This window comes from Homarus americanus, unplaced genomic scaffold (assembly GCF_018991925.1).
Source record: "Homarus americanus isolate GMGI-L3 unplaced genomic scaffold, GMGI_Hamer_2.0 scaffold52806, whole genome shotgun sequence".
Taxonomy (NCBI): Eukaryota; Metazoa; Arthropoda; class Malacostraca; order Decapoda; family Nephropidae; genus Homarus; species Homarus americanus.
Window position 1 is genome coordinate 7,630,212 of NW_024720773.1, and position 27,364 is coordinate 7,657,575.

The window sequence follows — 27,364 nt, forward strand, 5'->3', positions numbered from 1 at the left end:
GGTGTCATGTTACTACTGTTCAGTGTCATGCGTGGTGTCACATCAGAGCTCAGTAACCTGCTGTGTGTCTGATGGTGGTGACGTGGTGGCCTACACGAACCTGTGTGTGGGAGGAGAGGGAGAGAAGAATTGGGTGGGAGGGAGGAGGAGGGGGTTACAGGTGGTAGGTGGAGGAAGGTGTAGGGAGGGAGGGTAGAAGGGAGGGGTGGAAGTGAGAGAAAGGGGGGACAGAAAGTGTGACGCCAGGCATCAAGGGGAGGCAGGGCGGGACGTGACGCAGTGAGGGACAGCACCAATAAGGAGGAGCAGGTGGGAGGGGGCAGGAGGGAGGGCAGGTGGGAGGGGCAGGAGGAGGGGGAGCAGGAGGGAGGGCAAGAGGGGTTATGATAGAATGATACAGTGAAGGCAGCCGACCAAGGGGGTGGGGAGGAGGGAGGGAGGAGGAGGAATGAGATAGAGATGAGAAAGAGGAAGGTGAAGTGTAAAGAGAGGAGGAGAAGGAGGAGGGATGGAGAATTGCATCATCTCACAGCCCTCCTCCTCCTCCCTCCCTCCTCATAGCCATACCAGGTCACCTCAACACAAAGCCAAAGTTGAGAATTAATGTTTGATTCTGTTGCTTTGTAGTCCCGTGAGCTCTGTCGTGTGTGTGTGTGTGTGTGTGTGTGTGTGTGTGTGTGTGTGTGTGTGTGTAAGTAATTTACAGTATATACGTACACAAACATGTTTACATCCTGTCCAGTTGATTTTTTTTTGGGGTTGGTGGGCCGTGGTCGCCGCCCTCAGATGACCCCTTGATTGACTGGCTGGCTGGCTGGCTGGCTGACTGGCTGGCTGGCTGACTGGCTGGCTGGCTGGCTGGCTGGCTGGCTGACTGGCTGGCTGACCACAACAACATCGTCACGAGTTTGAGGGACAAATTGACAGTGTTGCCAACGTTTATTAACACAACACTCATAACGACACAAACACACCTTCCCGCCTACCGTTGTCAACACTGCACGTGAACCAGACCCCGGGCTGTGTTTTGCATGACGATTGACGCAAATTATAAAACATTGTCAGAGATAAAGCAAAAAACAGAACAAAACATTGATTCTTTTGTTGTTGTTTTACTCTTGTCATGGCAAAGGTGTGTAGATTATATTAATGTGAATTCTATACTTCAGTCTCGTCATGCAAAAGAGCTGTATTGATGATGGTAGTGAGACATATGGCATTCTTTCTGTCATGCAATGGAACCGTATTGATGATGGTAGTGAGACATATGGCATTCTTTCTGTCATGCAATGGAACCGTATTGATGATGGTAGTGAGACATATGGCATTCTTTCTGTCATGCAATGGAACCGTATTGATGATGGTAGTGAGAAATATTGCATTCTTTCTGCCATGCAAACCTATCACTATTGCATGGGATTTTCCTTGCTGTTATTACCATGCAAACATATCATTCATGCATTCTTGTTACCCCTGTCATGCAAAGGAGACACACAAATATTAGAAGATAAATCTATTGCATACTTACAATCATGCAGACATTATTAATATTGCAAATGGATTCTGCTTGAACTTTTTATCATGCAAATACATTCATCATTCACTGAGTCTTCTTGTTTCTGTCATGCATACTGAGAGACCTTCATGCACACGTGTTGCATTCGTTGTGTGTGCATGTATTCATAGTAATTTTGTAATGCACACTAAACATGCACTCTTATGAACACACACAGAGAGAAGTCTTTGTGAATGAAATACATGCAGTCTAGTTAATACTGTATTTGTATCATGCAAATAAAAATCGTAAAGGCTATTGTATTGTGAAAGAAATGAAGGCATTCCTGAGCTTCTATCAACTGTGAAAGAAATAAACACCTACTCGCACTGCTAACATTAGAAAGAAATCATAAGACCTCCCCTGAAAGAAATGAAAGCATTCCTTGTCTTGTGTCATGCAAACTAATCGTACGGTATTTATGAAGGAAAAACATGCATGCTTATTACTTGAGTCATGCAAATAACAACTGAAAGTATGTGAATTGGTTACCTTGAGGCGTGGTTAGGTTAGGTTAGGTTAGGTTACTCTGGCCTACACTCCTGTTATCACAATCTTGCACACCATCATGCACACCATCATGCACTACCATCATGCACAATACATCTCAGAATCACCTGAAAAAATTACCGTGACAATTTCTGGCTTAAGGTGACTCAGAATCTTCAATACTTCCATCAGTAGATTCCATTGTGTGATTTAGCCAGCGCCTGATTCTTGTTATATAGCAATTTATTGATATGAGTCTCGTGTAGTCATGTGTTTAAGGGATAGTGGGCCAATTAAGGTATAAAACACAGCCGGCTTATAGAAACAGCCGACGAGAAAAACAGCCGACTAACCTAACCTAACCTCCTCCACCAGGTAGTGTTAGGAGGTCTAATCTAATCATCAGATAACAACGTATGAACTCTTCTGTGTTGCGTATATGCCTCAACCAGGTCATACCCGTCTGAAACTCTCATCCCGTGTGTTTTTCCGAACAAGATATCGATAACAGTACGTTTTTCTCCCTAACCTCTTCGATTCCCCTAAAGACAAGACGTGACGTGTGTTGCAAAGTTGGGAAATATATTGCAGAGTTGTTTATTATACATCCAGGAGGCCTTTGTGTTGTACTACTTCAGCTCGTCCACGTCCTTCGAAAGTCTGACTCGCTCTGCATGTGTCCTCTGGCCGTGAAGGTAATGACAAGACTGAAGAGGGGCCGCGTCTGTGGGTCTAGTTATGTGTGGTATTCAGGCGTTGTCCTTAACCCCAGGTAGGATAATGGTGGGGAAGGGGTGGTGGGGATGGGGTGGGGAAGGAGTGGTGGTGGGGAAAGGGTGGTGGGGAAGGTGTTGTAGTGGTGGGGAAGGGGTGGTGGTGGTGGGGGCAGCCAGTAAACATGACGTCAGGGGGGGGTGGTGGTATCGACGTGTCCTGGAAATGGGTCAGTGGGTTGGGGCGTCCCTGGTCCTGTGTGTGCTGGGCCAAGGTCAGGGCACTGAGGCCAAGTTATCAAGAGTCCTACCTTTCCTACGTACGGTTCATGGACGTTCTACCTAGCCCACCCACCCACCTAACCCGCCTATCTACCTATACCAATCTATCCACAGATCATGGACGTCTTACCCTAGATGGTTATGGCCCTTGTGTATCCGGTGTTGTTAAGAGGGTACGACCTTCACCCAGTACAGTACAGTTATCAAGGTCTCTCTCTCTCTCTCTCTCTCTCTCTCTCTCTGCAGACATGTTCCAGGGTACACACAGTCTGACATATTCTTTAAATATATTGTTTACCACTAGTGTGTGTCCCGGTGCGGCAATAATAGTGAGGACAGTCGGCTGCTGGTGCTGACTGGTGGTGCTGGTGGTGGTGGTGGGGCTGGTTGTGGTGCTGGTGGTGGTGGGGCTGGTGGTGGTGGTGGTGGGTGGTGATGGTGCTGGTGGTGAGGGCTGGTGGTGGCTGATGGTGGTGGGGCTGGTGGTGGCGGCTGGCTCACTCATGACACAGTGTTGGCTAAGAAAGATGTTTGTATTGATGATGTAAGGAAGATTTTTTTTCTTGGCGCTCTTTTTGTGTTGGAGATACGACAATATCTGACTCACTGGGGTCGTCTGGCACCGGTGTTGACTCATTAGGATCGTCTGGCACCGGTGTTGACTCACTAGGCTCGTCTGGCACCGGTGTTGACTCACTAGGCTCGTCTCTGTTGACTCACAGTCGGTGTTGACTCACTAGGATCGTCTGGCAGCGGTGTTGACTCACTAGGATCGTCTGGCAGCGGTGTTGACTCACTAGGATCGTCTGGCAGCGGTCGTCTGGCAGCGGTGTTGACTCACTAGGATCGTCTGTCAGCGGTGTTGACTCACTAGGATCGTCTGGCACCGGTGTTGACTCACTAGGATCGTCTGGCAGCGGTGTTGACTCACTAGGATCGTCTGGCAATTTGGCGGTATTACCTTAGCGGAAAACGTATCATACTTTCACTCAAAATAAAAAAAAATATATCAATATATCGGCCTTATCACCTGAAGATAAACCCGCTAATTACATCACCTGAAGATAAAACACCCTATCACTAACCTAACCTAACACCTACTATATAGTCATGAGCATACAGTAAGTCCCTGTACTGCACCATCATAAGGGCAGCATCGTGTTCCCAGTGCTCGTTCAGTCAGGGTTTATGACACTAGACTGAGGTATAATCGCCCTGCAGTTTACTCTTAAGGGATTACTGGGGGACTTGGGTGGGGGGGGGGTTGGGGGGTAGGACTAGTGGGGTCTTGTCGCTCTTAAGGGATTACTTGGGGGTGGGGGGGGGCTGGGGGTGGGGTCTTGGGTCTTGTCGCAGTCTTGGGTGCTCGTCCGCTCATACTGCAGGTTGGGTAAAGGGCAGACCGTAATATAGTTCCTGTAGTCTTAAGTGTGTTAGCGAAAGGTTCCTCTGATGGTTGTGTCCCCGTGTGGTAACTTAAGTGAGTGAGTTAGGTGAGTTAGATACGTTCTCTGATCTGTAGTTTAGAATTATATTTGACTTTATGAACCTATGAGAATCCATCTTTGTGTTGTAACGTAAGGCAGTCAGTTAATTGTGCTTTTATGTCTCCAGTTAAGGGGTGAAAAATACGTCTGAACTTTTAAGAATCCACCAATTTATTGTAGAGTTAAGTGAGCCAGTTAAATACGTCCTTAGATCACCAATTAAAAGAGAAACTTAACCTATGTATCTCTCAACACACTAACTGGCTGGCTTTAACCCTCTTAACTCGCCTGGCAGCTCTGTAATATACACGTTGGAGGAGATCGTACCGCACTGCCAGACACCACCCACCTAGTTAACGTGACTTGACTGGAGAGAAACCTTATTTTTTTTTTACTACTCGAGGAAGTCTGGCAACGAGGCGCCTCCACTGATAACGTACTGAAAATAACTTTACTCGTGGCGGTACAGTATTCTCAAAGGCTCGTATTTCCAGATTTTTTTTTACACTTAACTAATTGGTTCACTTAACTTACTATAAAAAATAGGTGGATTCTCAAAGGTTCCTAGGTTATTTTTTTTTATTGGCCTTTTTGATGTGTGTATGTGTGTGTGTGTGTGTGTGTGTGTGTGTGTACGTCGTAGAGTGTACCTTTACATAAACAGTACCTAAGCAAATGGAGAGACTGTTTGGTTAGGTTAGGTTGGGTTAGGTTAGGTTAGGTTAGGTTATCTCACTAAGGGAGAGATATATCAGGGAGAGTGAGACATGTTCCTCAGGAGAGTGTTTATCTTCCTCGAGGGCCTCTATACACCCTCCCTTCCTCCCCCCCTCACCCTCCCTCCTCCTTTCCTCACCCTCTCTCCCTTCTTCTCACCCCCATCAAACATACCTCCTCCTCCTCCTCCATTATGACTTCTCCCTCCCTCCTCTCTCCCTTCTCCCTCTCTCCCTTCCTCCCTCTCCCTTCCTCCCTCTCCTTCCTCTCTCTCCTTTCTTTTCTCCCTCCCTGCTGGCTTTCACCCTTTTTCCCTCCCTATTTGACACTCTCCTCGGCCTCTCCCCAACCTCTCCCCAACACTCTCCCCAACACTCTCCCCAACACTCTCCAACCTCTCCCCAGACTCTCCCCCAACCTCTCCACGCTTCCTCATTACCCCCCCAGTTGGTAACGTGCAAATGGAGGGCCGGTGAGAGAGAGAGAGGGGGGGGCGGATGAAAACGGAGAGATGCAGTGAGAGAGAAAGAAAGAAAGAAAGAAAGAAAGAAAGCCGTCGTCACGCTACAGTTATACAAAACACACAAGGCAGGTCTGTATTTTGATTAGCTGTTACATCATCACCTCTTTCTCTTGTTTATTTTATCTCCTCCTTCTCCATCTTTGTTTACCCACATTTCCATTTTTATTAATTTTCTTTGAGTCTGTTTTTCTCTTTATCTCAATTTTCAGTTGGTATTATTTTCTAGAGCTTGATATTTATTTCATTAAGTGTGAAGGGTCTTTTAGCCTGGTTCCAGTGTTTTGATCTTTTCAGGAGACTTTGTGAATCTACGTACATTTTTGGAACGTGGGATTTTTTTTTTATTAATTATTTGTCAGTTTTATTCTATTTTTAGATGTTTATTAAATCACAATGAGCTTTTATACTTCATAAAATATTATTGTATTTCTAAAAGATATTATTTTTTTTTTCATGAGGTTGAATAGTAAGTTAATGAGTTTTGGAGATTGTTGGAACCGTATCAATGTTTGCATCTTTTTTGAAGACTTAGTCGGGTTTAAGTCCATTTTTGGAATGAGACTTGTTTCATATTCATATTAATCCACTGTTGTTGTTATTGTTTTGTGTTTTCAGACAGAATTAATTCATTTTCGTTTCATACAGAATATTAAGTGAATGGCTCCTGGAGAATATACGAATGTTGATATATTTTTTTAAAGAGAGTTTCCCTTTTAACAAAACATTATTGGAACGAATCTTATTTTGCATTTTATTATTAATTCAGGGTTAACTTTGTCATCCTGGATCATATTATTTTTCAGACGATTAAATAATGAATTAATCAATGAAGAAAATTTGAACCGATCTAAATATTTATGTCGTTTTTAAAGAGTTTGTTATATCCAGTTGCATTATTGGAACTGTTGTTGTTGTTATTCTCCGGTAATTATGTACAATGACTCACGTGTATACTTTGTCATCCTGGATCATATTATTTTTCAGACGATTAAATAATGAATTAATCAATGAAGAAAATTTGAGCCGATCTAAATATTTATGTCGTTTTTAAAGAGTTTGTTATATCCAGTTGTATTATTGGAACTGTTGTTGTTGTTATTCTCCGGTAATTATATACAATGACTCACGTGTAGAGAGAAGGAGAGAGAAGGAGAGAGAGAGAAAAGGAGAGACAGAGAAAGATGGAGCGATGAAAAGTGAAAAAAAGAGAAGGGAAAGATATAGAGAGAAATAAAATGGAGGAATAGAGAGAAGAGAACGAGACAACGAGACAAGAATAACAGAATATCGAAGCAGAGATTGGATACCACTCTATCTACAATATTTAGTGACTGTACATTATGCCGAAGTGGCCCCCTGAGGCATTTCTAATGGTGTGTGGTGTGTAGGGGAGGGTGTGTGTAGGGGAGGGTGTGTGTGGGGAGGGTGTGTGGGGAGAGTGTGTGTGGGGGAGGGTGTGTGGGGGAGGGTGTGTGTGGGGGTGTGTGTGGGGAGGGTGTGTGGGGAGGGGTGTGTGTGGGGAGGGTGTGTGTGGGGGGAGGGGTGTGTGTGGGGAGGTGTGTGTGGGGGAGGGTGTGTGTGGGGGAGAGTGTGTGTGTGTAGGGGGGAGATGATGGGGGAGGGTGTGTGTGTGGGGGAGGGTGTGTGTGTGGGGAGAAGTTGTTGAGGGTATTATTGCAGGGGAGAGTGTGTGTGTGTGGGGGAGGGTGTGTGTGGGGGAGGTGTGTGGGGGATGGCACACACCTGGAAGCGAGGTGGTGCAGTGCGGCACATTCTCTCTCTCTCTCTCTCTCTCTCTCTCTCTCTCTCTCTCTCTCTCTCTCTCGTAGGAAGGTAGGAGCCAGAGCTAACTTACTGTATATCACCAGGTAATTAACTCATCACCTGTTAGTTAAGGTACGCTATGCTGGTTAATATAGTTCAGCAGGTGAGTCTGTCTGTCTGTCTGTCTGTCTATTTATCTGTCTATCTGTCTGTCTATCTGTCTGTCTGTCTAATCTAATCTATCTATATATCTATCTATCTATCTATCTACAGGTGATTATAATAGGGTGTAAGTGTAAACAAATGTCTCTTAACAGGTGTAATCAGGAACAGGTGTAAACAGGTGTGTGTGTGTCTCACTTAACCCTCCACCTATCTCTCACCACGACAGGGGGGGTGCAGGTGACGGCGCCGCACCATGCTGGTCACCAACTTCAGCGGCAACTTGGTGGTGGTGAGCCCGACCGCGTTCAAGCTAGTGACGGAGGTGGCGGCGGGTACCACGACGGAAGGCACCCTCTACAACGACTCCGGCGGACAGGAGGAGGGGGATGCTGATGTCTCCTGGGCCGAAGGATATAACAATTCACTTCTCCTCCTCCTGCAGAATAACTTTACTGTCTTGAATCAAACGGCGGTCAATGAGACGGTGGGACTGGCCGGCCGTCTTGTGTACTGTAAAGAGTGGCCAGGGGCGAGCCTTACTCTCTTCCAGGTAAGTCTCTCTCTCTCTCTCTCTCTCTCTCTCTCTCTCTCTCTCTCTCTCTCTCTCCTGGCCCGACTCCACTCTGAATCACCTAAAGTAAACATTGAGGTACAGGTGAATTAAGAACGACCAAGGTATTATTATTCTTTCTTGACTTTCACTAATTAAACAAAACTCGGTCTCCCTCAAGATAACTCCAGGTGAATGTGATTTTAAAACCGGAACAATAACTTTCTCTTGTTTTTTTTTCTCTTTGTTTTCTCTAATTAAAGAAAGTGTGATAGATAAAGAAAGTTATTTAACTCGGATGAAAGTGAGTTCTAATTAGTTAGTTATCTCTCTCTCTCTCTCTCTCTCTCTCTCTCTCTCTCTCTCTCTCTAAATATCGACAATTGAAAGTACTTTAAACCCGTAATACACTTTTCTTTTCTAATTTCTCTACTTAAAGAAAAAATTACTTTCTCTAATTAAAATAAGTGTAGAATATAGAGAACAAAAATAAAATGGCCTCAGAATTGTACTGTATATAAACAAACCCCATTTTCTTTGTTTCAATTTAAGGGGAAACTAACGTAAATGATTCTTGTTGTATTTGTATCGTAAGGTCGTGATTGTTAACAGTTCTTACGGTGATATATCCCTTATGACTGTCGACCAGGGAACGTATCTTGTTAAGGTAGAGGGGGGGGGGTGGTGAGAATGTGATGGGAGGAGAAAGAGTAAGGACAGGTGAGGAGGGGAGGGGTGGGGGGTGAGGGAGGGGCGGGGAGGTGAGGGAGGAGCGGGCAGGGACGTGAAGAGGAAGGTGAGGAAAGTGGATATGTAACCCCGAGGGAAATCTTGCGAGTTAGAAGGGGCGCTGAAACGGCCCCCTCACGGACCTCCTCCTTCACTGATACTCGAGTAAATCTGTGAGAGCCTGACTGTCTCTGGGAGCCTATGGGAGTCTGTGGAAGTCTCTGGGAGTCTAGGGGACTTTATGGGAGTCTGGGGGGAGTTCATGAAAGTCTGGAAGAATTTGAGGGAGAGTCTATGATAGTCTGGTGGAGTTTATTGGATTCTGTGGGAGCCTGAGGGAAGTTTCCGTGAGTCTCTGTGAGTCTATGTGAGTCTCAAGTAGTCTGTAGGATCCTTTAAATCCCTATAAAGTTAGTCCTGCGAGAGTCCTGTGTTGGTTAAGTCGGCCCTCTGGGGGGGAGTCGCACTCTGGATGGTCCACTCGTCCTGGTGTGTTGTGTGTCCTCGCCCGTGATGGATGGTGGTAAAGAGACACAACCCCTCCTGCCCACACCCTCCCACCTACCTCAACCTGCCCACACCCTCCACCTACCTCAATCCTCACCCACCTGCCCACCCTCCACCCATTCACCTTACCTCCCCCCTCCACACCCTCCATTACACTCCAGCCGACTAAACAAATTGTCACCCCTGTTGTCTTGTCACATCCCCTAGACAAGTGGAGCCACACCCAGTTTCAACCACACCCCACCCTCCAACACAAGTCAGCCTCATTTTACACTATTATACCACGCAGCCACAGTTATGTCACTATACATCACTATAGGTAAGAGACACTACACTACACTATACTACACGACCATTGTACCTGCTGCTTGACGAACACTTCTGCCTGCTGGGTTTCTGAAGATGGTTAGGTTAGGTTCCTGAAGGTGGTTATCCTTAGATTATTCTCCTCCCCCTCCTTCTGTATGGATTCAGAAGGAAAGTATCGTCAAACTCCTTCCGTATCTCCTACTGCATGTGACCAACTCCCTCCTGCTGGCGTTCCACAAGATAGGTATCCTCTGAACTTCATTCTCCCTCTTGCCGCAGGTAGCCAACTTCTTCTGCCTGCTGGCGTTCTTGGTGCCGCACAACTTCCGCATGTCGGCGCTGGTGATGCGGGTGGTGCTATGTGTGGGGATCTTGTTGTTCTCGCTGTGGGCGGTACTCGACATCTGTGCTGTGGACATCTTGGCGTGGAATCTGAGCTTCCTCATGATCAACACGGGCCACGTACTCTACCTCACCTACAGCGTGTGGCCTCCCCGCGTCCACAAGGATCTCGTTGACCTCTACGACAAAGTCTTCAGGCCCCTCAAGGTCAGTCTGAGGTCGATGGAGGTCAGTTGGGGTTACTATTATTATTTTTTAGTATTATTTATATAACCATTCGAGAGATTGGTGTCACTCAGGTTCAACTTAAACCAATCAGGGTTAGCTCAGGTCACCCATGATAGGCCCTGATTACTTACAGTCATCTTACATCACAGAAGATGATTTTAGGTCACTGTAAGATCACTAAATTCAACCCTTATAAGGAAGATCATTAACCTCTAAGATACTGTACAGGTAACTAACATTATACAGGTAACTAACACTATACAGGTAATTAGCACACAGGTAACTAACATATGCTCCCGGGTGTACAGGTAAACAGACAGAACTTCCGCCACCTAGTGAGGGAGGCGACGGTGGTGTGGGTGGAGCCGGGGGACACCTACGCCATGGAAGATGTCACCCCCGCCGACGAGCGCCTCTCCATCCTCGTCTCCGGCAAGTGAGTCTTCATCTGAACCTCTCCTGACGTTTCCTGGCCTTCTCCAAACCTACCCTGACCTCCCATGCCTTTTTCTAACCTCTCCTGGCCTGTCCTGACCCAGCTTTAACTTCTCCTGACCTCTCCTGGCCCTGCATTAACCTCTCCTGGCCTCTCCTGACCCAGCTTTAACTTCTCCTGACCTCTCCTGACCCTGCATTAACCTCTCCTGGCCTCTCCTGACCCGCAATAATCTGTCCTAACCTCTTGTGACCTTCTTATCCTTTCCTGGCTCCTCACTAACCGTTCCTGACCTCTCCCAAACGTCTCCTGACCCCTCACTAATCCTTACTGGCCCTTCCCCTGACCTAACCTAACCTCTCCTAACATCCTCTAACCCATCACTAACCTCTTATGACCTCTCCTGACCTCTCCTGACCCCTCCTGACCTCTCCTGGCTCAGCTAATCATGTTAATTTTCTTGTCTCCTCTCAGGCAGCAAGGACAGGACCACGCCCACCAGTGTGTGTGTGTGTGTGTGTGTGTGTGTGTGTGTGTGTGTGTGTGTGTGTGTGTGTGTGTGTGTGTGTGTGTGTGTGTGTGTGTGTGTGTGTGTGTGTGTGTGTGTGTGTGTGTGTGTGTGTGTGTGTGTGTGTGTGTGTGTGTGTGTGTGTGGAACGCCTTATACCCGTGTCACATTACAGAGAACTTACCTAAACCTAAAGTAGTCTACAGTCTCCTTTTGTTCTACAGGCTACGAGTGACCTGCGATTCCACCCATCTTCACTACATCCTGCCCAACCAGTTTATCGACTCACCGGAATGGGAGGCGTGTGCTGATGACCTGATGAGCTGTTCCAGGTATGGTGCACTTAACCTTACCTTAACCCAACCTTAACCTACCCTACCCCCCCTCCTTCCTACCTCTTTCTTTTTCTTCCGTCTTTTCTTCCTATTCTTTTCCTCCGTCTCTTCTCCTCCCCGCATCTTCCTCCATCCTTCTCATCTTTTTTTTTTTTGCTTTCTCCCTTTCATCTCTTTCCCCGTCGTCTTTCTCGCGTCTTCCTTCCTCCCTCTTCTTCTCCTTCCCTCCCTTTCTTCCTTCCACTACCCCTCCCTTCTTCCTCTTCCGTCTGCCTCCCTCCTCCTTCTCTCCCCTTCCAGCCTCCTCGTACCCCGTTTTTACCTCCTCCTTCCTGAACTCCTTCGTCCCTGAACTCGCCTCAGATTCTCCTGGATAATAGACAGTTAAGCTGGACTCAACTTTCCTCCAGGGTCTATTTTTTTTGGTTTTCATTTTATGTTATTGGCATAGTTTTCTGTCTGTCTGTCTCTGCCTGTTTATCTGTCTCTCTCTTCTGTTTTCTGTCTGTGTGTGTATTGTGTATATCACCTACGTGTGTGTATGTATAATAGGTGTATTTTTCACATGTGTGTTTACAGGTGTGTGTTAACAGGTGTGTGTTAACAGGTGTATGTTTACAGGTAACGATCTTGGCGGAGGAGAGAAGCATGTACCTGTGTTGGACCAGGTCACGTCTCCGTCACCTACTGCACGTGAGGCCTTTCCTGCGAGCCATCATATACAACCTTGTAGGTGAGTCTCTCTCTCTCTCTCTCTCTCTCTCTCTCTCTCTGCACACACACACACACACACACACACCCTCACCCCTCTCCCCTCTTCTCCTCCACCCCCAGGTAAGGACATCACCACCAAGCTGTACTCCCTCAACGAGCAGCTGGGCGTGGGGGCGCTAGGGTCGGAGGGCGTGCGAGGCGTGGGTGCCCAGGACGTGTGGCGAGGCGTGGTACAGAGGTCCATGAGTGTCGACAACGTCCACACGGGTACCAAGGGCTTCGTCAGGTCATTAGCCTGGCGAACGTCGAACAGGAGAACTTCAACTGGGTATTGTGAGAGTGTCAGTGAGTATTGTGTTGTTGTTTTGTGTGGGTATGTGGGTATATTTTTGAGTATGTGGGTAGATATGTGGATATGTTTTTGTTCTGTGGGTAGATTTAAGGGGGGGTATACTTCTCTCTGTTGATGGTGGGAGGGTGGTATGTTATTTAGGGTATGAGTGGGTATGTTCTTGGGTATGTGGATAGTATATGGTTATATCTCTATTGTGTGGGTAGGTTTTACTGGGTATACTCCTCTGTGTGGGAAATATACCAGTATATATATTTATCTTTTAGGGAATATATCAAGTATATTTCTCTGGACAGGTATATCAGTATTATACCTGGAAAGTATATTAATATAGGTAAGTTATATTAGTATATGCTTATCTATGTGGAGATATACCAGTATAATCAGTATACCCATCACTGTGGGGAGGATATATCAAGTATATTTTCTTAGTCAGGATATATTTCTGTGGGGGTAAATCATGGTATTAGTTGCCTTTCTGTGGGTGGGGGAGTGGGTGGTGGGGTGGTAGTAAATTCCGTGGGACTGTGGGAGGTATAGATTATTTCTGTGGGTAGGGAGGGGGGGAGGGGAGGGTATTGTGGGTAGTAGATCAACAAGTAGTTAATTTCTTCTCTGAGTTTGATGTTGACAGTGGAAAATTATATTAAAAAAAAATCTTGTACTCTAAAGGGGATACGGGTACAATTTTTTTTTGTCCTCTACTGTGAGTGTTTAAACTTATGAGTACAGAGTATGGTTGTGAGTACTATACTATAGGGGGGGTGTTTTGAGATACAGGGTAATTTTATGAGTACTTATTCACGAGTACTCAGCTATATATAGTACCCACATGAGTACATTCACGGGTAATTAGTACGTGCACAGTTTTATTAGCGTGCACATAGAGAATTTTATAGATCGTGCACATAGCTTTATAGATGGTGCACATTATATAGTCTTTTAGTTTGTGCACATAAGTTCTTAGTTCCGTGTACACAGGTATTTAGACCGTGTACACAAACCTCTTAGATCGTACACACAACCTCGTAGACCGTGCACACAAATCTCTTAGACCGTGCACACCACAACTTAGACCGTGCACACGTACACTACCTTTCATGTGCACCGTATTTTAAGTAGTGTGCACCTGCCTACTATTACACACCGCCTCTTAGTGCACACATGATCCACTCCCCCCTCAGTGCACATCTTTACTCGACGTGGTGCACATTATGAACACGTGCACAACTACCACAAGACCACTCGTAACGTCACCTCACCATCACAAAGTGTCCACAGAAAGCGTCTCAATAAGCCTTAGGACATAACAAGGCATTCTCGTTTAAAGTGTCCACAACAAACAAACTTCTGGACATCAGACATAACTTAGGACATCCTGTGAAGGTTCTGATAAGACCAATATGTGGCATAGGACATCATTCCAACCATTAGGACACTTGGAATATAGTTTAGGACATCTTATTGAAACAGATGAGGTGATTTGAGTATTATTATTAGTCAGACTTCATTAGACTCTACTTATATTAGTGTTAAGACCTCACAAGACTCTGCACTCATACTTCACAGACTCATTAAGCCTCATACTTACTCATTAACCCTCATACTTGTAGCCGTTTTGTACTAAGCTAAAATTCAAGCTGACTAAACCGTCCTGCTACTGATTGACTGATAATGTGAACTGGTGAAAATAATCAGATGACGTCACACATTACAAGCACAGGAGACGCGTGGTGCTGGTTTAAATAACTTATTAAAACTGTTACTATTTTTAACACACGTCAGTCAACAATGTTTACATCCATGAATCATTGTAGCTTAAGTTTTCAGAAGCTTCAGGATTAGCTAGCGAGGAATATTATCTCTCTACCAATCAGCTTCTAATCATAGGCTTCATGACGTCACGATTGCCCGCTTATTGGCTAGATCTGCCAGTTTCTGTGACGTCACCGGTCAGATAATAAGGTATTCACTCCATGGAAAATCAATGTTGCCAGCTTAGTCTCTAGTCAATACTCGGCCCCCGCCTCACTCCCTCCTCCGTCCCCGTCTCACCCCCGCCTTCACCCACACCCCCAACCTCCATCCACACCCCCACCTTCACCCACACCCCCACCTCCACCCACACCTCCACCCACACCTTCACCCACACCGCTCCTATGTACTGGGGGAGAGGCTTCGTGTTCACATCATACTTACGACGGATAAGAACGACATACTTAAGAGTGATTAAACAGTTACTCAGTCAATAGATTAACACTCAGTACAGTTAATTTAATCGATGATACAATTTATACAGTACATATAGATTTACTGTTGTATTTTTAACCTTACACCACACCATCAACGCCATCCAGGTATAAACAGCAGGTATAGACAATCAACAAAGGATCTAGTCGCTGTAGTAGACGATTCGATGCCTTTATGGGGGAGTTGAACGTCACATCTTTTACTCTTTAGGGAATCGGGAGGCTTTTGTTATCTGGTCTTTTATTTTTATGATTTTTTTAGAAATATATATGGATCTTAGTTGGTGTTAAGGGGGACCATCTTAAGAGTAAAGGAACGTACATCTTAAGGAAGTAAAAAAGGAACATCATCTTAAGACTAAAGGAACGGACATCTTAAGGTAAAAACTGGACATCTTAAGACTAAAGGAACGGACATCTTAAGAGTAAAGGAACGTACATCTTAAGACTAAAGGAACGCCTATCTTCCCTCCACCAGCGCCCCCTATTACCACTTACACCTTTCAGTAATCTGTAACTTCTTTCCAGCAAATGTTTATATCTCTCAAGGTATTATAAAAATCTCTAATTCATCAACATTCATCAACATTGTATATAAATCCATTTTTGTTCATTTGTTGGCTGTTTATATCAATGTGTATGACGGTGTCGTAAATTTTTAGCGTCTGAGCACTGAAACCATCTTTCCCTCTTCCTCTTCCTTCTCTTCCTCTTCCCTCTTTCCTTTCTCTTCCTCTTCCTCTGCCTTATTGCCTCTTCCTTCTCTTCCTCTTCCCCTTCCCTCTTCCCCTTCTCTTCCTATTCACTCTCTCTCCATCTCCTCCTCCTCCTCCCTCACTTCCTCTTCCCCCTTCTACCTCACTGCATCATCACTCTCCCCATCTCCTCCTCCTTACATCATCATCAATCTCTCCTATTCATATCTTTATTAACTTCTCTTTATTCCCTCTCTTAATTATCCTTCACTACGCCTATTATTTTCTTCCATTCATATTCCTGATTTATCGTGTTATTTTGGGTCTTATTTCTGGAAGTTTTATTTAAAGTTTCGTTAGGTTAGGTTAGGTTAGGGTGACCAATATTCAGGTGAAATAAGCTAGGTCCTTTGACACATGAGGGAGGGGAAAGATGGGGAGGGAGGGGAGGGAGGGAGAGGGGAGGGAGGGAGGGAGAACAAAGGGAGAGGAGGGAGAAACCAGGTGAGGTAAGACACTAACAGGTGAGGGTGTGTTACAGACGTCACCGACCCCCTGCTGGACCTGGCCCCTTGTCGCCTCGAAGCGCCACGCCCCCAGTAAGTCCCCCCACGGACACTCACTGTACGTCCCCCACCACTCCACGCCCCTGCTAACCCACAGGCCACGCCCACTATACCCCTAAACCACGCCCACTATCCCTTAAACCACGCCCCCTGTACCTTTTAGGCCACGCCAGTATCTCCTAGTCCACGCCCACTCACCCTCCTGGCCATGCCGACTCACCCCTCCTGGCCACGCCCTTCTTCCCTCCCCTGGCCACCATTCCACCCCCTCCTGGCCACCTCACCTCCTGGCCGCCTACTCACCCTCCCTGGCCCACGCCTCTCCACCTCCTGGCCACGCCTACTCACCCTCCTGGCCACGCCTACTCACCCTCCTGGCCACGCCTACTCACCCTCCTGGCCACGCCCATCCAGAGTTCCGTTTCTGTGTATATATTGTCTCGTAATGTGTGTTCGTGTTGTTGTTTGTATGTGGAGAGAAAGAAAGAAAGAGAAGAGAAGAGAAGAGAAAGAAAGAGCAAGAAGGAGGGGAAGAGAGAGAGCTACAGAGATGATAATGAAAGAGAGAGGATAAGTGTTTTAACTGTGTGTGTCCGTGTGTGTTCTGTGTGTGTGTGTTACAGAGAGAAAGAAATTGATAAACGTGACAGAGACAACGATAATGAAATAAGAGAGAGATAGAGGAAGGGAAATTGAAAAGAACGAAGGAAAGACAGAGAGAGAGAGAAAATATAGAGAGGAATATGAGACAAAGAGGCTAAGAGAGAAAGGAGAGAAAGGCACTGTAACCTGATGAGAGAGAGAGAAAGAAAGAAACAAAGAAACAAAGAGAGACAAAGAATGAAAGAAAGGAAGAAAGAGATCGTAAATCGTCATGTTCGTAGCACGTTCTCGTATATAAATGTGTGGTAGTACAGTAATAGTAGTACAGTAACGGCAATGGTACAGTAGTAGTACACGTTGTAGTCGTCGTCTGAGTAGAAGCCTTTGTTTACGTTCCAATAATGTTGTCAATTTTTATATTCCCGCTCCCTTCATTAATATCTCGTAAAGTTAAAGATAAAAGAATAAATACTCGTTAAATATAATAAAATACATAGTGAATTAAGTTAAATAAATATATATGTAATTTATATATGTCTTATTATGTGATCTATATATATTTCCAATTTATATCATGCACGCTTTTATCGTCATTTCTTATTTGTTTATCCTATTCTCTTCTTTGGTTTGTGTTGCAAGTTATCTCTGGCTGTGTTGATGTTGTGTTGCAATTTCTAAGTGTTTTTTGTTGTTTGTGTTGAGGTGTATCGTGTTGTAAGCGTCTGTTTGTTTGTTTTTTAATGATTTAGTTGATAAGTAATTAAAATATATTTAATGATTTTGTACAGGTAGGACAGGTAATAATTAATTTCTTGTATAGACTGGATAAGTAATAATTAATCCTATTTCATACTTGGGATTCTCTAATATAAAGACAGGTGCCCCAATTAATCAATACCCCTTAACATAACTTAAAATTAATTATACAGTACAGGGGTATATTAATAATTATTTTTTTGCCTCACGTAAATTTGTTGTAAAAAAAATTATTAACTAGAAATATTAATGTTATCTTTAAATTATTATGACCAGAAAATTAAATAACTTAAAATATTAATAACTAGAGATTTGATAATTAATTAGATTTTTAATAATGTGAAATTGTATTAAGTTTCTAGAAATATTTAATTTATTTAATCTTTAATTATTTTTTATTTGTAAATATATGAGGTAAAATTAAGTTATGGTTATTTTATTTGTTTTTATTTGTTTATTTGTTTAATTTTAATGTTATTGGAATCTTTGGTTTTTTAAAAGAACTTCACTGACAGATCGTTTGTTTTTATTTATGGCAGCCATGATGAGTAGGTGTTCGTGTACAAGTCGATCAGTTGCCACATGTTTAGTGTAGGGAAGTACCGTAGTGATGTTATTAGTTAGAGTCTATTATTGTTCACTCACAAGCTGTTACCATGAGAGGAGCTGAGAGAGAGAGACGGTAAACACGAGGAAGTAGTTCAGTGCAGGAGGAGTAGGTGTAGCCCCCCTCCCCCCCCTCCCCTTTACTCCTCCATGAACGCAAAACATAGTCACGTCAGGTAGGTAGTAGATGCTTTCTAGAGGCTGAGTGTGGCCCTGATAGTGTCTCCCTGGTAGTGTGGCCCCGGTAATGTGGCCTTGGTAGTGTGACCATGGTAGTGTGGCGCCGCCAGAGCTCAGGTGATGGTCAACATTTATTTCCTCAGGGTCCTCACCTGGCCGGTCTCGAGGGTCGCATGCCTCAGACCCAGTCCTCAAAGATCCTCAAGGAGGCCCCTGGGGAGGGGCTGCCCAGCATGCCTCCACCAGCCATCGCTACGTGGCTACTCACTCCCCACGCGGCTTAGAATCGCCTTTAGCAGGAGCAGCAGCAGCGGCAGGAGACACTAGCAGCCTGACGGCGTTGGTGAGCGGCGCTTCAGGTAGCAGCGGCAAGCGCACCTCCCGGGAGAACGTGGTGAGGTGCGTCGTGCCCCCCAGGGCCAATGTGGTGCCCCCCAGGGCCAGTGCCAGCCTCCCCAGCCACGCGCTCGACAACCCACACCTTCTGGAGACTTCAGTCTGACTCCCTCCCTGCCTGTGTCTGCCTCTGCTTCATTCCTGTCTGTCTGCTCAACAGCCGCCGATAGACCTGTAGCCAGAAGCAGTTAGCAGGTGTCCGGTAGAGGCTGGTAGTGAATGGTAGCCGTGGTTTAGTGTCCGGCGCCTGCATGTAGCCGGTGGTGGGCGGGGTGACGGTGCCGGCTCCACGCCCACCCTCCACGCCCACGTCCTCGGGGATCTGCACCTTGGAGGCCACCAGCCTACAGTAGGGAGGCCCAGAGATGTCCTTCCCTGGCCGGTAGGGCATCAACCCCTCGCCTGTCTAGCACTGCATGATGCTCTCCACGACACCGCCCTCCTTCACCCCACACGCTGTACACGCATGTCCCTCCCCTCCCCCTCACTGCTTCCCTATCCACTAAAACTGCACCAATTAGGAAGCACTAAACACCCCTGGTTGTGTGTACATCCTGTGTGCATCTACACGTGTACCGCTGCACGTCTCGTCCCGCACGTCTACTCACACGTGTGTACTAAATTATTGGTGTTCCTTATTAACCCAAACAACTTAACGATGTCACTCAGTATTTTCAGCTGCCATGTACTGTACTGTAAGGGTGGCTCTGGGGGTCACCCTCGTCAGGGACCATGACCCAGGCTCTTCTCTCATCCTGGGTGTGTGTGACCTGGTATCTGTGGGTGCTGCCTTGACCTGACCTGGTTGATACTAACGCACTCACCACCACACTCACACCTCTCCCCTCACCACTCGGTGTGTCCCTCTCAGGACCTCTGTAGTGGACGTGTCGACACTGTGTCCCAGTAGTGAGGGGCAGTGTGTGGACACTTAGTGAGAGACACTGTGTACCTGCCCAGGGTGATATAACAGCGAGAGCAAACCGGTACACTAACCCCTCTGTCATTACTAACTATTGGTAGCTACAGTAACCTTAACTAACTACAGCTAACCTCTACAGTGCTTCAGGATACAACACGATACTTGACTCAGAGTTACGAGTGTATTTACTGTATGATAGATCAAGTCAATGTATTTCCCAACAGATTACTACTATATATTGCATACTGCATTAACACCATTCTTACCATCTCACAGAACCTTACACCATCTCACAGAACCTTACACCATCTCACCACTTCCATGGACTAGGATCAGTATCAGGACCAGGTTACAGGGTGACGAATATATACACTCACTTGGTATAATTTAACGATGTGAAAAGGGAGAGAGAGAGAACATACAACGACCGGGGAATGGTGATGAGAGTTCGACTAGAGGGAACATGTAAACACGATTAAAAACAAAATTAACCTCTGTTTTGTAATTGCGATGGAAAGAAGATTGAGGGAGATAGATTAATTAGAATCAGTTGAGGAGATTGATGGATTAATTGAGGATATCGATGGATTAGAATTAGTTGACACAGTTGAGGCGAAAATGCCAAGACGCGGATAATGTTTAATTTGGCGGATACAAGCGTTGGGATGTTGACGTAATTAAAACACAAGTCCTTTACACTGACATACATACACACTTACTTACAGGTCTTTAACAGGTATATATCCAGGTAACCACAGGTACTACCAGGTAATTACAGGTGTTTTAATTTTCAGGTATTAATATTTTTTTTATTTACGGGTTGCCATATTTTTTCTGTCAGATTTGAATGTTGTTCCGATGGTCTTGTTTTCTTTGTGTATATCCAATTTTATATATTTTTTATGTTATTTTTTTACATTTTCTGTGTTTGTATTTCCTTTTATTATCCAATTTTCTCTGTGTACATTTTTTTATATATTATTCCATTGTCTGTGTATATTTTATTTAAGTTACTCTCATTCTCTTTGTTCGTTTTCTTTGGATTCGTTTTTGTGCCCGTTTTCTTTGGATTCCTTTTCTTTTAACTATAACTTTACGCCTGGTAGATTTAATTAACTTGCATGGTTTTTCTTATATACAATTAATTATTTTTATATTAATTCATTATTTCTAAAGACTTTTTATATTTGTGTGTTATGTTATTGTTATGTTATGTTATGAAATGTTATGAATATCAATATCGGAGACTATATAATGACAGTTGAATTGAGGTGAGTGTGACAGTTGAGTGAGACATAAATATGACAGGTAGGTATGACAGGTAGGCGTGACAGCTAAGCATGAGAGGTGAGTGTGACAGGTGAGACTAAGAGGACCTCTTTCATCACAGGTTCCATGGTGTACCGGATACGTGAGGCTGTCAGTCACTACCTGACGCTGCGTGTGGCCTCCTGCACCCCCATCTGCGGCACCCGGGACCTCTGACGCCCACCCCGCCGCCCACCATCCCACTCGCTGACCCACCCTCCGGCAGTGTGGGTGGGGCGCCGCCGCTCCTCTGCCTCTATCACCTTTCGTTTGCCTGTCAGTGGGACCAGCTACCCCCTGCGCTCCGCCTGTACCTTCTGCTGTAGCTGGTGGCCCCCTCGTCCAGCCAGCCGCCCAGCCAGCCAGCCCAGCCGTCTTGGACTTCAAGATGTCCCATCCACCGACTTCCGACTCTGTTCTCAGGACCTTTCGTTTGCCTCTTAAGTCCCGCCATCAACTGTCTGTGAGAGATGGTGATGATGATGATAATAATGATGGTGACGATAATGTTGATGATAGTGATGATTATGATGATGGCGTTCGTGATAATCATGATGAAGATAGGAATGATGATAATGGTAATCTTGAGGATGATGATGATGACGATGATAAACTTCACCAAGCGCTCTTCTTCCCCACCCCACCCCCACCCTCGCCACGGCCTCCCTTCCGCGGTGAAAAGACAACTAGTGTTGAGGAGGCTGTCTGGACACACAAGTCATACCAGCGATGTGTGTCGACTCCCAAAAACACAAAAACACTCTGGTGAATATTTCTGGCGTTTGTGTGTGTGTGTGTGTGTGTGTGTGTGTGTGTGTGTGTGTGTGTCTGTCTGTCTGTCTGTCTGTCTGTCTGTCTGTCTGTCCCACCCTCACCCTCCTTCCTCTCTCTCCCGTTTTTTCTACGAAGTTAATAAATAAACAACATGTCTCGGGGTCTTCGTCCAGCGTGTTGTGTTGTGGTGTTCCTCGTCAGGGTCACCAAGTTTGGGGTTATTGGGCATCATTTGGGATCTGACACACTCCACTGCCTCCTCCTCACCTTCCTCACCCCTCACTTGCCAGGTGTGTCAGTACTCAGGACCTGTGATGCCATTCCTTACCTCCTATAGCGCCTCCTCCTCCTCCTTCTCCCACTGGACCTTCACCTGCCTTCCTTGCCGCCTCCTCTCAACTACCGTGTATCAGGGGAAACTCAGCCACACATGTGATTATATATATGACTACTTATCACGTGTAGAACATGAGTGACAAGTCAGTTGAGGATACTGGTGTGTTTCTCTCCCAGGTGTGTGTGTGTGTGTACAGGTGTTGTGGTAGAGACACGGTCACTGCCGCTCACAAACAATAGCCCATAAACAAGTGGAGAAGAAAACAATAATAAACTCATCTTTTATAAACTACAATGCCCATATATAGCAAGTATACGTATTCTTATATACAGTTTATCTCCCGCTGGTGGAGGACCGACGCATCTCCACACGTTTTGCTCACTTCCGTAATGACTCGTACTGTAAATAGAGAATGTATTAAGTGGAGAAAAGCCTCTCTTAAAAGTCTCTCATTAACTTTTTTTGTTTAATATTCAGGTGCTATTAACACCAGTCGGCCCCTGTGTGTGTGTGTGTGTGTGGCAGGTGTATACACGGCCACAGACCTCGGCTGAATAACACCGCTGGAAATCCTCTCTGTGTGGCCCCTATAATGGCAACACTCCCTCAAGACTCACTCATCTGCAGGTGTGATGTGTCCACGCGTGCTGTGACGACTACACACGCCGCCAGAGTTAGCTCCTGTGTGTGTGGCAGAGTGAAGCGACAATAAGGTGTTACTGTTGTCGTTGTCACATGTCACGGCAGCTCACCAGAGTCTTCAGTATACCCGGGCTGTAGCGTACCGTGCTGTAGCATACCCGAGTTCTAGCGTACCCAGGCTCAGGATACCCCGGCTCTAGCATATCCGGGCTCTATTGTTCCCAAATCCTAGCGTACCCACGTTCAACATACCCCCTGGTCTATCATGCCCTGTAGGGTGAGCCCACAGATGCTGTTGTGTGAGGCTCAAGATCTACTGCTGCAGGAGGAGAGGTCACCACCAGAGAAATATCCTCCTCCAGGGGTCACTCCGGGGTGCACAAGGACACGTTAATAATGTGTCTCAATAAACTCATTTCATGACCTGTGGACTGTGAACCCTTAAATCGGCCTAAGGAGACATACATAACACAACCCAGGTGAAATTATGTTCACTGGTCACCTTGACAATTCACATCCAACGCGTCGTGAAATGTGCTCCCATAAACATGTTATTGGCGTCTGTTATACCCATAGAGGCCTCAAGGATAATGTCACGCCACCTGCTGAGCCCCTGACGTGCCTCCGTGAACGTGTCGTCACCTACACGAAGGCAACATACAACTTGCTTCTGTCAGTCCTTCCATTTTGTAATCTCTCCAACACCGTCAATATGGACTAGTTTGCTTTCAAGTCTCCGTCGTTTATACAGACATCATCCCTGCCATTACAGGCAACAACTTATATATATATATATATATATATATATATATATATATATATATATATATATATATATATATATATATATATATATATATATATATATTATATATATATATATATATATATATAGAGTTAAGTGGTTTATCCTCCATCCACGTGTACTGTGCGTACTGTACCAATAGGTGTATGTCAAAAGCACAAGAAGTTCCACTGGATAAAACTTACGTCAACAAGCACAAGAATTACTCTTGGATATGGATTTAAGAAGCACAAAAAAGGACCACTTGGTGTACATCAACAAGCACTAGAACTATCATGAATATAATTGTCAACAAGCACAACAAGTACCCTTGGATGCACACCAAAAACACCAAAGACCTACTGGGTGTATGTAGCATTGTTTAGACAACAATTATACTGATATATCTATGTTATGTTCCGGTTAAAAATAAGCTTTTGTCCAATCTATTTACTTCAAAATAATAACGATATTTGTGCAGTCGGAAAAAAGTTTCTCACGTATGTTCACAAAACTCAGCTGATGAGCGAGGTGTTACGTGACCACTAGAAGACTCTGCACCAGTGTTCGTGAATGTTGTTGTTATTATCGTTGTGGCCTCGTGAGTGTCATGTTTTGGTTGTTGTAAGGCCCTGACTCTTCTGTTGTTGTTGTGCCTAAGTGTATTATCGTTGTGAATTGAAGAAGAACCAGAATTACGTGGATTAAGAACGAGTTTGAAGTTTATCAGCGAACCGATATTATTTTTACATCTGCGATTCTTAACATGGTCGGGTGACAGATACAGAGAGATTTTTCCTGGATGAATAGAATCTTAGCAGAGTCGTGTTATACATCTGTATCCGCTTAACTTAGTCATTGTTTAAATACGGTAATCCTGGGACCTCTTGGGAGCATCTGCAAAATAATAATATTAATTTATAGTCACTTATTTCTTTATTCATAAAATGTAGACTTATTACTCTCGTGACTAATTTATGTATTTAGTAATTTATTTACGTTAGCAACTTATTTATTATGAATATATTTATTTTAATTTCAAATTGTCTCGTGTGAGTGAATATGTGTACTGTATGTCAAGACATTAATGTGGATGTCAGGTAGATGAGATGTACACACACTAGTTGAAAGGTGTACACACAAGTGATATCTGCAGTGAATGTGTGTATACATGAAAATTATTCACACACATATGATCTGACGAAGTGAATGTATACTGTAAGTGAATGCGTAAGCTATACAGTATACATGTATGAACACAGATGAAGGTGTGTATGTATACTTAATCATGTGTATATATGAAGTCGTATGTTTACGTAGTAGAGGATATACACACAAATGACTCTTTAAATGTATAGATGTATAAATAGAATGGTGTCGTGTGTGTGGTGTCAGCGGTGTGTATGTATAGAGGAACTGGTGTAGTCATACGTTAAGTGGTGTATACAAGACGACAGGTATGATACAGGTTAAAAGGTCATTAAGAGGGTCAAAGCGTTCACAGATGACAGCATGAGTCTCCTGTACGTACACACACACACACACACACACACACACACACACACACACACCTTCAAACTGACGTCACCTATCACAGTATCTTTGTAACCACAGAAATGACCCTTTAAATGATTGCATAGACTGTATCATGTTTGTGTATCATGTAAGTAAGTATGTCTGGAATAGATACAATATACTCAGCATAGTATAACAGGGAGCGTAGCAATATTACGGAACACCGAGTCAGAATTCTCAAAGATATTTACGTTAATCTTTTCCCCTTGTGTAGTCTGAGTGGGAAGTTCTCCGTCATCGTTGTGTTTATGGTTAGGTTTCTTCATCTGAGGGTAAATATTACTTAAGGATGGTATGAAAATTCTGAGGTGACAATTTTAACTTAAGTTGATTTTATTGGCCGTCAATGCTTGAGTCATGAGGCGGGAAAGGTGGGATTATTCCATACGTTCCCAATCAAGTTACGGTGAAATTTTGTCTGAGTTTTGAGAATTCATTTATGTGATGTAAACATACTCAAATAAGAGGAAATATTAACGTAGGAACCTTTGAGAAATCTGGACTTGGTGTTGTTGACAAGATGGAAGTGACTAGTGTGTATCAGGCTATCTGCTCTTGCCCTCACGCTTGCTAGGGGAACACTTGGTTACATAATTGTTTGGTTAGATATATGTACAGTAAGTCTGGTTTATTAGCCATCTGGCGAAACCATTTAGAATTGATACTTCAGCTAGTTTAAGAAAAAAATTATTTCAGCAACTAAACGTTCATTTGCTTGTAAACATTTTAGTTAAGAAGTAAGATTCTTGTAAGTGTTGAGTAGACTGTCACCGACTCGTAATGATCCAAGCGATATCACGTCTTTGCACGACTCCCATTTAATTTCTGTTTATATGTAATCACAACATGCCTTAATAAACAATGTACCTAAGTATACAGTTAGAAAACGTATGTAGAAAAGTTGCGACAATAAAAATCAATCATTTCAGAAGTCAGTCAGTCAACAGATGTTTCAGCGAGAACGAATAGTAACAATTGTTGTTCATTCATGTAACGGGATCATAAATATTTACCGTGACAGACTGGCAGTAAACACTCACTCTTTACTCTCACATATATACAGTGACTGGTCCTACACACCTCCTTGGTCATATATTACCATAATCCTCCTGTACACTCATGCATTTGTCTCAACCTCCAACAGGCCACCAGCTACCTTACCCTCCTAGCGTAAAAAATCTCTGTACTGTTTTGTAACTGATCTTGACTAGTTACAACGATACAGAGAATTATGTACTGAGGATAATAAAGCTTGTGGTAAAATGGGAGAGGCACATAGTGAGGTAGTGTAATAAATGTGTGAAAGTAACGTATGTGTCTACTTCCTGGCTGAACCTCGGGGAATATAACATAATCATTTGTCTATCTTGAAAGTTTAATAATTGTGTCTTAGCGTAAATCTTGAGGAAAACAAACGAATGAAAAGATACTGTCCTGGGTAGATGTCTTGTGTCACCGCGAAATGTGTACAGTACTCGATAGAAGGTTTATCGTTGCACTCCATTCAAAGAAAACTTAACCTTTTCATAGGGTATTAATGAGATACTGACGGAGCCAAAACGAGCAAATATATTGAGTATGTTAGCCGTAATTTGTATCAGTTAGTAATCTTCATTCAGGATAACAACTGCTTCGAGTTTTCTTCCCTTTTTTGTTGTAAATCTAACATTAATCAAACTGGGAGATGTTTGTAAATTTTAGACGATTTATGAGAATCAGAGAGAATAAATGATAGGTGAGTTTAGCTACTGGCGAGTGTAGGAGTGCTGGAAGTGTAGTCGGTGTTGTGTTAATGTTGCCTCTGGCGGCCAGGGGGGGGGGGGAACTAACCCTCACCTCTCATCTCGAGGGACTAGAAATAAACCAACAGGAGGAAGTTTTAATCATGACGTCACCAACCTTTTTAATTACTTGGAGGGGCCATTACCACGATCAAATATCCGAATTACATCGTTTTTGTCAAAATTCTTAATTGGCGTGTTGAAGACCACCTGTGCTGTGAGTCGATTCGTTGTGACTTATCGTAAGAATCTTTGAGAATCAGGCGGACTTATGCCTTGTCTCTGACCTCCCCAGTTTAGACCTTAGCTGTACGAGCCCTCTGTCACTCCCCTTAGTCCCAGGTCTCCTAGGTAGTTGTCCTCTTGCCTGCTGCACAACTCTGGTGTCACCCAAACACATCCCCACCACCCTCCTACGGCCCACAGATTGCCGGGTTACCTTATGAACGTGACTTTCTTAACTCCTGCTTCTGTTAAAGGTTCAC

General features: G+C 44.4%; 1 protein-coding gene across 1 annotated transcript in view; it reads left to right on the forward strand.

Annotated features, from left to right (window-relative positions):
• Positions 1 to 21,570, forward strand: part of LOC121861144 (blood vessel epicardial substance-like) — a 40,302-nt gene extending 18,732 nt beyond the window's left edge. Inside the window, exons 2-9 of the mRNA XM_042358710.1 lie at positions 7,922 to 8,245; positions 10,070 to 10,339; positions 10,669 to 10,796; positions 11,529 to 11,636; positions 12,233 to 12,372; positions 12,474 to 12,698; positions 18,504 to 19,138; positions 21,069 to 21,570. Of these exons, the coding sequence (XP_042214644.1) occupies positions 7,949 to 8,245; positions 10,070 to 10,339; positions 10,669 to 10,796; positions 11,529 to 11,636; positions 12,233 to 12,372; positions 12,474 to 12,698; positions 18,504 to 18,862 (1,527 nt within the window). The 5' untranslated portion in view covers positions 7,922 to 7,948 and the 3' untranslated portion in view covers positions 18,863 to 19,138; positions 21,069 to 21,570. The remainder of the gene's footprint in view (positions 1 to 7,921; positions 8,246 to 10,069; positions 10,340 to 10,668; positions 10,797 to 11,528; positions 11,637 to 12,232; positions 12,373 to 12,473; positions 12,699 to 18,503; positions 19,139 to 21,068) is intronic.
• The last annotated feature ends 5,794 nt before the right edge of the window (positions 21,571 to 27,364 follow it).